This window comes from Marasmius oreades, chromosome 5 (assembly GCF_018924745.1).
Source record: "Marasmius oreades isolate 03SP1 chromosome 5, whole genome shotgun sequence".
Taxonomy (NCBI): domain Eukaryota; kingdom Fungi; phylum Basidiomycota; class Agaricomycetes; order Agaricales; family Marasmiaceae; genus Marasmius; species Marasmius oreades.
Window position 1 is genome coordinate 3,387,493 of NC_057327.1, and position 10,717 is coordinate 3,398,209.

Genomic DNA, 10,717 nt, shown 5'->3' on the forward strand with positions numbered 1-10,717 from the left:
TTGGCTCAGCGGAGATCAAGTTTTAGGAACACTGTTTTGCAAATGCTAGATCATTGTTACCATCTAGTGTACAGTAAGCATGAGAACAGATCTACACTGTTTCTGAGACGCTCGACCACATCTCAACCACCTCCAGGTCCTATCCCTTTCGACAACCAATACGATCGTTTGTCACCATTGGTTTGTGTTTGTGAGGAAGGCGGCTTCGAGCCAGGTATATCCCCTTCCGCAGGGTCAAACTGCAAATCGTATTCTGCATCCGAATCCAAATTCACACTCTCACCATCATCTGCATCTGCATCTTCATCAATAACAAATACCATCCGTGAGTGGCTGTTCCCCAATTTCTTCCGTTTCTTAGGGGGCTGACTGCTGCGGCGTCCGATATCATAGCGGCCACCCTCCTCGTCCTCTTCTTTTGCTGTACCCTTAGAGCTACCAAGGTAGACGATATCGTCGTCATCGGAATCGGAAGACACACTCCAGACTTTTGTTGCAACAGCTCGAGCTGACTGGCCGACTAAATTTGCCTCTCCATTTATCTCGTCACCATTCCTGGTCGTGCTCGTGGTCGTTGTGACAACAACCGGACGAGGATTGACACCGAGCGCTTTGTGCAATGTTCGTTGATCATACACTTCCTGTACCACCCTTCGTTGATTGATTATCTGACAAGTGCTTCAGTAATGCATACTAAAGAAGCATAGAACGCCAACTCACGTCCTGTGTGACATCCAAAATATATGAAAGAACACCCAAATCTTCAGGCCTATACTCATCTCTTAACCGAACAGCCGTTCCAGACACTCGAGAACTCAAAATCTCCGATTTTCTATACAGCGTCGTCCTCAAAATCTCGTAAGCACCGGCAAACGTAGCTTTGACCTTCGGAAAGTTATAAGAGCCCGAAGATATATCGTTCGCTATTCAAAAAAAAAGAAAAAAAATCAAACAAAACACAATCTGTCAGCCCACGTCCCATGGTTTCCAGGTAACCCTCCAAACTCACTATAATCAGCAGGATCCTCAATACACAACAACCCCGTCTTCCACTCTACCACCCACCCCCTCTGCCTCTTCCCAAAATACGTCCCACCATCTCGAATACTAATCCCCGTGTTCTGATAGTTGAAAAACTTGCCATACAATTCAAAAAACTCCACGAGCAGCACCCCAAGATTCTTGTCGGGATCTATCTCCCCACGCCGGATTTTGGGATGCATTTGCAAGAAGGATATGACGAGACAGACGATCGAGTATGAGCCCAGGCCTCCAGTGTAGACTTCGTTCATGCCTCGTTGGGCAAGGAACATCTTCGCTACGAGGACAAGGGATCGCAACGCCACGCTACCGCCGTTAGGCAAATGGTCGATGGGTAACGGCGCAGGAAGAGAGCTAGACGACGAAGATGGTCCTGGCGCTTCAACCCCCCCACCTCCAACATGCATATCCCGCAAAAACCCATTAATAATTCTCGCCCCACCCACACCGTTCGGCTGGTTAATGCTAATGTCCACAGGTACGCCTCCTAAACGTGTGACGAACTTGACAAGGGGAACCTTGGCCTTTGCAACAATCTGGATGTTGTCCGCGATGCCTTTGCGCCGCATGACATCTGCGAGAAGACGCAGGACGTGGTGTTTGTTGTGGTACATCTGGTCTGCCATCGTTTCGGATAAGACAACGAGGTCTATGTCGCTAGTTGTATATGCCATGTTAGTATCTCTAGACTGCTGAGAGATTGACAATATGCGTACCCAGTGGGTAGATACAGCTTCGTAGCGTAGCTTCCAAAAGGATGGACTTGCGCATCGGGGTACCTCGACTTGATCGCGCTCGACACCATATCAACGATTAATTGTCGAATCTCATCTTCAACAGCAGACGGAGAAATGTATTTCGTGAACGCTTCTACCTCCGTGTGTAACCTGTATTCAACGCAAAAAAGGTTTTGAGAACCATATCGTTTGTAGGATGTGAACGCACATACACTTCAGCGACATTCTTACAATGGTCAAAATCCAGCCCTTCCAACCAAGGTGTTTTTCTAGAACTCGAAGATCTTGGCCCAGGGGGAGGATGTCTGTTTCTATTTCTTTCCCTCTCTCGTTCACGGTCGCGGTCACGATCTCTACTACGTTCCCGCCGCTTTCCACGATCCCATTCTCGTTCTGGCGTCCGTTCACGATCTGTGTTGACATGAGCATGATGGTCAGCTCAGTTCATGTTTAATGGGCGGAGGGGGGCGTAGAGCAAAACAACGCACGTTTTCTCTTCCTATCTCGTTCTCTACTCCGACTCCTACTACGACTGCGCTTCCGCCGCCTATCATGATCACGATCACGACGACTTCGTCGGTCACGTCCCCCTTCCACAGGATTCTCCTTCTCTTTCTCTTTTCCCTTCCTAGAAGAGCTCGCAGCATACGTAGATCCCTCGTATTCGCCTTTGTCTGAATCCACAAGAGCAATAAACTCTGCCTCTGCCGCGCCCTTGACCTTGAAGCCAACCTGTTCTCCCTCGAGATCTGGTTTTCCTGTTCTATTCCCGCCAGTCGAAGGCTTCTCTTCTTTTTCCTTGCTTTGCCTCTTCCTCTTCCGTGTCCTGTCTCCCTCCGAATTTGGGATTACGCTTCCTTTAGGATCTGGGGTAGACGGTATGGGTGTGCTAGTCTCGGTAGTAATTGCCGAAGAATTCTTCGATTTTGATTTCTTTTTCCGACGTTTGTGAGTCGTGTCTGTCTTTGATAATAGTGGTGGGGTTAATCTTGAAGGACCTGCGGTGGGAGTAGAGGGATCATCCATGAGCAACGGTAACGGTTCTCGACTGCGACTGTGAGGGTTTGTAAAAAAGCAGGTACTGTAATTCCCACGTGCACGCGCCTGACACCTTTTTTTTGCAGCCTGCGCCCACCAACACAAACAATAATGATACTAGATAGGGTTCCGGGCTAGGCGGGGCTTTCTTTTTGAGAGAAAAATATGACCACAGGCGGCCTGGTCGCGTCGAATCTCAGATCTCAGTAGCCGCTAACGATAGAAAGTAAAGGAGTTACTACGTGTTGCGAAAAGTTGATCGTCGAACATATATCACTGAAAGCAGCTAGGTGCATGATGGTGATCGTGAGGGAATGTTCAGCACTCGAGATTGGTATCTCGAGCAAGTTTGATAGAACCCAGTTCGTAGACACAGCGGGCATGATGGGTTATGATGTTGTAAAGGTAAATGGGTAGACAGAGTTGACAAGTACATGGTACTACTGCTGAATATCCTGTACCTGCTGTACCTGTGTCACCTTTCCTAGTAGTATCCAACATGTCCAACACTGAGTCATCACTCAACAACTCACCATCTTCCACTCCCCCTGTCTCTGCATTTCCCAAATCCTTCCCACCACGCCCGTATTTCGATAATCAAAAACACTTCACGTCGTGTATGGGCCTGGGGAAAGGGGGGTCGGGAGGGCCTCCGGTGTACCGTGAAAACTTCGCTGGGTAAGGAAGTTCTTCGTGACGAGAACGAGGGGAGCGTTCCGGGCCACGCTATCGCCAGTCATTTGTGCAAAAGGTCGAGGTAGTTGGGTACCAAGCTAGACGAAGATGGTCCTGGCGCTTCAAGTCCTCCACCATCGACGTATATCCACAATTATGATTCTTGCTCCACCAACCCCATTCGGCTGGTTCACGATACTGTAACATCCACAGGTACACCCCTCAACCCCTGTGACGAACTTGACGAGTGGCACCTTGGCCTGCCATGCCTTTTCGCGAGGAGACGCAAAGTATGGAGTTTGTGGAAACGAAGTCTATGTCGCTATTGTAAATGTCATGTTAGTTCTCTATACTACTGCTGCAAGATGACAATATGCTTACCCAGTGGGTAGATACAGCTTCGTGGCATAGCTTCCAATTGAAAGATTGAACCTGTGCATCGAGGTACCTCGACTTGATTGCGCTCGATAACATATCAACGCTCGAGTAGTGGAATCTAATCTTCAGCGGGAGACGGAGAAATGTATTTTCGTCAACGCTTCCACCCTGTGTGTAGCCGCCTAAGCTGTGTAAACCCAAACAAAAAAGTTATAACGGAACCCATTCGTACGTTGCGAACGCACATACACTTCAGCGACATTCTTGCAACCGCCAGAATTCAGCCCTTCCAACTAGGGCGTTTTCCTCGAACTTAAAATTAAAGACCTTGACCCTGACCCTGGGGAAGAGGTCTGTTTCTATTTCTTTCCCTCTCTTGCTCACAGTTCACGATCTCTACTACCTTCCCGTCGCTTGGCATCCGTTCACGATCTGTTGTGATGGGTCAGCTCATGTTGATTGGGGTTCCGCTAGGGTCTTGGGTAGACCTCGGTAGGAAATCTTCGACTTGCCGTTTTTGAAGTTGAGTCTGTTTTATGGTGGTGGCGGTAGTCGTAAAGGACCTGTAATGGGCGCAGGGGTATCGTCCATGAGCAGTTCTCGACCGTGGTCAAAAGCAGATAATTCCCACGCGCCTCTGCTCGCATCCTACACCCACCTCAGCCTGCACAAATAATATGGCTCGAGTCATGTACCAAGTGCAACCCGGAAGCTATTTATCTATCACTATATGTCAGGTTGAGCACGACGATGGCAACATTCCGCAGGACTTATTCGGTGACAGGTGGAGGGTGAGTTATGTTCGGTTGCACTATATACTATTCTGATATTGAAGTTGAAGAAGCCGTAGCTCCTGAAGGATATCTACGGACCGATTTTCACGCCCCTTCTGCCTGTCGAGCGAACGTCCGTGTCCAACCACTTTACTGTTGTTCATGTCTTCTGATTTTCTTTGTTGTTCAACAGCATCTAAGGACTCAGGTCGTCTGTCAACTTGTGGAGAGCATCATTTGGACCGAGTAAGGCTAAGGCGCCACTACTGTGAACACCACCTTGCAGTCCTCTTTGGTCCTAAAAACTCTTCACTTCCATGGCAATGAACAAGAACCCATCTGTCAATGCGGTCGCGGTCGCAGACGTTTGGACGTTTTTCAGCCGTTACGAGCAGGAGATGTGTCATTTTTCCGAGGCTTCGGTCCGGTCATCCACTTGCTTCCGATGACGCGTGTTACCCCCGCAAACGATTTGTTGTTTTTGGGGTTGAACTAGTGCGGAGGCTAGTGGGTAAGTAACGTCACCTGATTTGCTTAAATATCATCACTGATCGACCGTCTCTCTAGCTACGATGCGCACGTCCTGTCTCCCTCTCGAGCTCCTTTTCCACATATTCGAATGCCTTCCCAGACCACATCAAACACCTGATATCTGGCGTTGTGCACAGGTTTGTCGTCGATGGAGAACAACTTTATGCAAAGTCATGCCGTGGTTATGGTCCACAATTGAACTCGATGCCGATGCACTCCAGAACATTAACGTTCTTTGTCACTACTTGAAGAGGTCCCACGGTCGCCCTCTATCCATTACCCTCAAACGCTGTATCCGTCTTGCATTCAACTGCGAGGAAGGCTCAGACTCCGACACCGCTAGTTCTAAACTAGAAGATTACCTTGAGGTGCTCATCCCACATTGCGCCCGCTGGCAAGACTTTTCCTGCCAGGGGCTTTTAGCTCACGAGCTCGAACAGTTTGCACCCGTCAAAGGCCGTCTCCCTTTACTGCGCCATCTTCATCTTTACATTCATGATGATTTTCTCCACGACTACCCAACCGACATCGATTCGTTCAGCATTGCTCCCAATCTACGGTCTGTAAGGGTCCTTGGTACTCATCTACCACGTCCTCCCTTAGTCTTACCTTGGACCCAACTTGATTTCTACCAAGCCAACCAAAGCCATCGTCATCTTGTTGACGTGTTGCATAAGGCACCGGAAATGGGGACCTGTATGATATCCAGCAGACCGAGCGTCCACGTTCCTTACGCCGGTCCATCCGTCTATCATGAGAACCTACACACGCTCTCTGTCCACGGCACACACGTCCTATCCCACCTCTCCCTTCCATCCCTCCGCAACCTAACCCTCACTCTCAACAACCCCCTCGAACTCGTGGCTCTCACCTCGTTCTTAAAGGGAAACACCAAATTTCCCCTCCGAGAGTTAAAACTCACGGGTCGTTTCTGTGCCACCAATTTGTCCTTCTCCGATTTGTTAAAAGACCTATTTACCACCACTTCAGCTTCATCTCTCACAACTCTCGATTTTGGATTGTTAATACCACAAGCCTGCAACATTCTATACTCATTACTTACCCTCACCACGGAGGACGAGCACACGTGCATCTTACCCGAGCTCGAGTGCTTAACCATACATCCTTCATTACTCAAATACCATTGCGAGACGATGTTGCTCGCGATGATGAGTTCCCGAGTGGGGGCACGACGCCCACGTCCTGCTCCTAAGATAAAGCTCGGGGAACGAGAGTCCCGTAATCGACACCGTGCTCGTCTTCATCACCGCCCATGATTATGATCATGGATCTGCGCTTGGAATGGCTGTTGATATCTGATGCCTGGAGTATCAGTTGTTTCGTTTAATGACATTGACAATCTACAATCCGACACCCCACACCACGATTTCCACGTGCACGCGGGTGATTTGACCGGCATAGGGAAATAGGATGCCATCGGCGTACTATAATTGACAGCCCTCGGGTTGTCAGTGGAGGTGCCGGGGTTTAGAATACCGTGTCTGCTTTAACGGCATCCCACGACACCCTTCCCTCCTTCCCTTGTTTGTATCTTTTACCTTCGGCGGTGCACCAAAACGAGTTGGCCTACTTCCCCACTCCACCCCCATCTACTAGTACTACCCCAATTTCGCACAATTACAATTACAACTACTCACCTTACTCTTCACTAGCAGCCACTGGCGCTATCTATACTTATACTGCTTAGAATGACGAACGCTTGTCGGTGTCATTTCCACTGTTACTTTTGCGCTGCTTGGTAGCTATTCAATTCATGAATTCGACGCCTGGGTTATAAACTCCCAGTGAAAGCGGATTTCGAAGCGGGATATCATAATCACTACAAAAACAGTTAAAAATGTAGGTTCGGAAATTCGGAAAATGAACGATCGACTGCGGGAACTGTGAATACTTTGAATTCCGTCGGACATCGCCGGTTTACTGAAACTCATAGTATATGGTTGAAATTGTATTGTTATTTTTTCATACGTGCTAAGTTGCTAAGTTCAAAGAACTCGATTTCCAAACAGTAGTGCGAATCGGGCCTACGGGACTGTTTGTTCCTCATGTCTTCGCCTCTTGAAAGACGTGTAACCTCAATTCCGCTGGCGTTGCATTGATGTCTCGGTGGAGTCATAGTTATTTGATGGAGGTTCACAATTCGTAATGTTGCTTTTTTCTTTTTTCTCGGGACTGGAAAAACACCATTGGTTGGGCTCTGGTAGGAGACCAGAGCAAAAAGAGGCCATTGTCTTGTCCTTGTTTTGCTCTGAAGCGGGATATCCCAGGTTTAACAGATGCACGTATGTATCGATACACCTGATAATTCCAAGGGCAACTCCAGATTCGTGACCTCGATCGGAAATTCGGAAAATGAAAATGACGATGAATAACCGAGGTTCGAAGATACGGTATGGACTGTATCTTCGGTAAGATGGCCTTGGATTTGTCAAATCACCACAAGCAATCGCATTCAAGTCCGTAAACCATCATTACAAAAAAAATTCAGCCTACGATAAAGGTAAGTAACTCATACCAAACCCGCCGCCGCCGTGATCTGGAAATGGGGACTGCTGTTGCCAGAATCGCCAAACACTGTTCAAAGTCAGCACTGAATTCGCCATCCAAAATTAAAAATTGAAAAAAACTTACAAGTAATGGAATACTCCTTTCCAGGCTTAACACTGGTGGGCACAGTAACTTCCACAGACCCGTCAAGTAAGCTGAAGCTGCCGAATTCTTTAAGGAATCCCTCTACACAAATCGGGGGGGGGGGGGGAAATCATCAGCATAGACTCATATTTTGAATAAAGACCACCGTGACTTACCGCTCGCAATCCGATCATCTTTATTCAAAGTGATAGCAGCCCCATTGCTAATGAGCACAGGAGCATCGGAGGTATCCCTATAAAACGAGTCCCCGATCCAGTGAGCAACACGAGGGCAACGTGGACGCCATGATGGGATGCCAGCCGGCGCACTGACCAGGTAACATTAACAGTAGAACCAGATACCCAAACAGTCGTAGCGTCGGGTGAGATAATCCTTGGACTCCAAACGTTAAGAACGTTTCTACTCTTCACCGCACCGAGGGGCAGCGTTGACCGTAACTGCGATGATGGCAAGAACAGATGAAAGTGAAAGTCTGAACTGCATCGTTTCCGAAGATGATATGAGAGTAGAAGTAGAAGAGGTGAGGCGACTAGAAAACAAGAACGAGAACGAGAACGAGAACCACCCGCAGAACTGCCGTATTCGAGCTGCTCTATCCCTCGTATTTATATCCCATCTCTCGAGGAGGAAAAAGGCGATAGTTGTCCGTCGTACGATCGAGACGCCTATTGACGGATGTTCATTGAAAGGGCTGGCAACGAGTCCCCGAAGTGGGAACTCATGACCGTTGACGTCGACGTCGACGTGATCCCGAGCCCGTCTGTACGCGTATTCTGCTGAGGAAACGTTCCATTCAAGAAGTCTAACAGTGATAGAGCGGTGTGTTCTTGAGATTCATCATTCGGCCTGTTCCCGATGTCGGATTCTTGTTCCCTGCTCCGGTCCACACGGCGCGTCTCGAACCTGGCGGAAAACCTTCTTTGAGTTGTCTCTGAGTAAGCATGATTTTGCTTTACTTAAGGTTAACCCCAGCGAACAGACTGCGCGAAAGAGTGGGTCATGATAATAGCTGACACTGGCTACCGTGACAGATAGTCTACCACTAGCCGCAATCCGTTATTTGTTCATTTCCTTTCTCGATAGTTTTGTTTTGAGTAAACTTGACGACGTTCCACATAGCGACACAAACACGACGTGAAACAGTGCAATGGTGGACGGCCGGAAGGAACCAAGAGGTACGACAGCGAGTTTCACGTTCGATTCTTTTACTGGAGGGAAGAAAGCGTGTTCGCGGGATATGATGCATGATGGGTCCAGAGTGAGTCCTGGTTATAATGACGGTAACCTCGAGACGGTTTGTTTTCGTTTTCGTACTGATCAGGAAACTCTATAGATAGGCACGTAGAATGAATACATCGCGGCGATAACAAAAGACGTTGCTTCGATCTCAAGAGAACGAGAAAGGGGGAGGCGGGAAAGTTCCGAGAAAAGCAAAAAGTAACACTTACGAGCAAGCCCCATCCAAAACCTCGTAGCACTGTTAAACACTTTCTTCGGATTGTTAGGCCCCACCAAACTGTGTCTCCTCAATAACTCTACATCCGGCTGGGTCTGTCATCATTCAGAACATTCACCAGAACAGACAGGTCTTAACAGACAGTGGGTAATGCCATGCCCTAGTAAGTAAGCAATCAATCGTTAACCGTCTTGCAAGAATCAATATCATAGACATAGACAGCTGTAACTACTCACCCTAAAGCTCAAAGCCGGCAGGAACGATGTGCTCTATGACGAAGACCTTGAACTGCAGTGTGCACGTCGTCGTTGCGGATGATGTTGTTCGTCGTTATGTAACGCTGCTGAAATGTTGATACGGCATTACCCGATTATACCTCACAAGTTCTAAAATGCCCTATTTTCAGATGGAAAAACCGCTCTGGTCCAGAGTCAAAGGAGCCCCTGTGTTGTCCTTCAAGTCTTGCTCTGAAGTGGGATAGTTCAGGTGGCGGTCGTGTAACAACTTATGTGTCTATGTACGTGAATCGTGATCGGAAATTCGGAAAATGATGATCGATGAATAACCGGTAACCGACGACTGTAATCTCATAGAGTGGGAGTGGATTTTTTTCAATCATCACAGCAAATCGTATTCAAGTCCGTAAAACCATCATTACAAAAAAATTTCACTAAAGCCTACGATAGCTCATTTCAAGCCGCCGTGATCTGGAAATGGGGACTGCTGTTGCCAGAATCGCCAAACACTATTCAAAGTCAAAGTCCGGAGGTAACAGTAACACAAACACATCAGCACCAAATCTACCACCCGAGCCCGTATACTTTGAAAACTTACAAGTAATGGAATAATTCTTTCCGGGCTTAACAGTGGCGGGCACAGTAACTTCCGCGGACCCATCAAGTAGGCTGAAGCTACCAAATTCTTTAAGGAATCCCTCTACAAATTGCGACAGGGGAGGGGAGGGGGGGGGGCAATCATCATCAGCGGCATTCAACAGCGAACAGATTTTGAATAAACCAAAGGACCACGGGCCCAATCGTGACTAGCGACTTACCACTCGCAATCCGATCATCTTTGTTCAAAGTGATAGCAGCCGCATTGCTAATGAGCACAGGAGCATCGGAAGTATCCCTATAAAACGATTCACCCAACCAGTGAGCTTCAACTTGAACCAACACAGGGCGACGTGGACGTCATGTATGGGCTGAGGACCACTAACCAAGTAACATTGACAGTAGAACCAGATAACCAAACGGTCGTAGCATCGGGTGAGATAATCCTTGGACTCCAAACGTCAAGAACGTTTCTACCCTTCACTGCAGGGGCAGCATTGACCGCGACAGCAGTAGCAGCGATGATGGCGAGAACGGATGAAAGTGAAAGTTTGAACTGCATCGGAGATGATGTGAGAGTAG

At 48.1% G+C, this 10,717-nt stretch overlaps 3 protein-coding genes across 3 annotated transcripts; 1 reads left to right on the top strand and 2 right to left on the bottom strand.

The window, feature by feature from the left end:
* Nucleotides 1-33: 33 nt before the first annotated feature.
* On the bottom strand, nucleotides 34-2,851 carry E1B28_009266 (uncharacterized protein). Its single transcript, XM_043154145.1, has 6 exons — nucleotides 2,267-2,851; nucleotides 1,991-2,189; nucleotides 1,758-1,928; nucleotides 1,010-1,698; nucleotides 721-923; nucleotides 34-668 (listed from the first exon to the last, which is right to left on the bottom strand). The coding sequence occupies exons 1-6, from the start codon at nucleotides 2,802-2,804 to the stop codon at nucleotides 123-125; spliced, it is 2,346 nt and encodes a 781-aa protein (XP_043009435.1). The 5' UTR covers nucleotides 2,805-2,851; the 3' UTR covers nucleotides 34-122.
* A 1,659-nt stretch (nucleotides 2,852-4,510) lies between these two features.
* On the top strand, nucleotides 4,511-7,001 carry E1B28_009267 (uncharacterized protein). The gene is made up of 4 exons (XM_043154146.1): nucleotides 4,511-4,660; nucleotides 4,711-4,775; nucleotides 4,836-5,153; nucleotides 5,210-7,001. The coding sequence occupies exons 3-4, from the start codon at nucleotides 4,988-4,990 to the stop codon at nucleotides 6,448-6,450; spliced, it is 1,407 nt and encodes a 468-aa protein (XP_043009436.1). The 5' UTR covers nucleotides 4,511-4,660; nucleotides 4,711-4,775; nucleotides 4,836-4,987; the 3' UTR covers nucleotides 6,451-7,001.
* A 2,976-nt stretch (nucleotides 7,002-9,977) lies between these two features.
* E1B28_009268 (uncharacterized protein) lies at nucleotides 9,978-10,697 on the bottom strand (the record flags this gene model as incomplete). The annotated part of the gene is made up of 4 exons (XM_043154147.1): nucleotides 9,978-10,047; nucleotides 10,137-10,238; nucleotides 10,357-10,433; nucleotides 10,522-10,697. 4 exons carry the CDS (start codon nucleotides 10,695-10,697, stop codon nucleotides 9,995-9,997), a joined length of 408 nt encoding a protein of 135 aa, XP_043009437.1. The 3' UTR covers nucleotides 9,978-9,994.
* Between the last annotated feature and the right edge of the window lie 20 nt (nucleotides 10,698-10,717).

Excerpts from the sequence above, each read along its gene's own strand:
- E1B28_009266 (XM_043154145.1), bottom strand. The coding sequence starts at position 2,804 with ATGGATGATCCCTCTACTCCCACCGCAGGTCCTTCAAGATTAACCCCA. Across the intron at positions 1,929-1,990 it reads TGTAAGAATGTCGCTGAAGT|GTTACACACGGAGGTAGAAG; the intron begins GTATGTGCGTTC and ends CGTTGAATACAG. Across the intron at positions 669-720 it reads TTTTGGATGTCACACAGGAC|ATAATCAATCAACGAAGGGT; the intron begins GTGAGTTGGCGT and ends AGCACTTGTCAG.
- E1B28_009267 (XM_043154146.1), top strand. The coding sequence starts at position 4,988 with ATGCGGTCGCGGTCGCAGACGTTTGGACGTTTTTCAGCCGTTACGAGC. Across the intron at positions 5,154-5,209 it reads ACTAGTGCGGAGGCTAGTGG|CTACGATGCGCACGTCCTGT; the intron begins GTAAGTAACGTC and ends CCGTCTCTCTAG.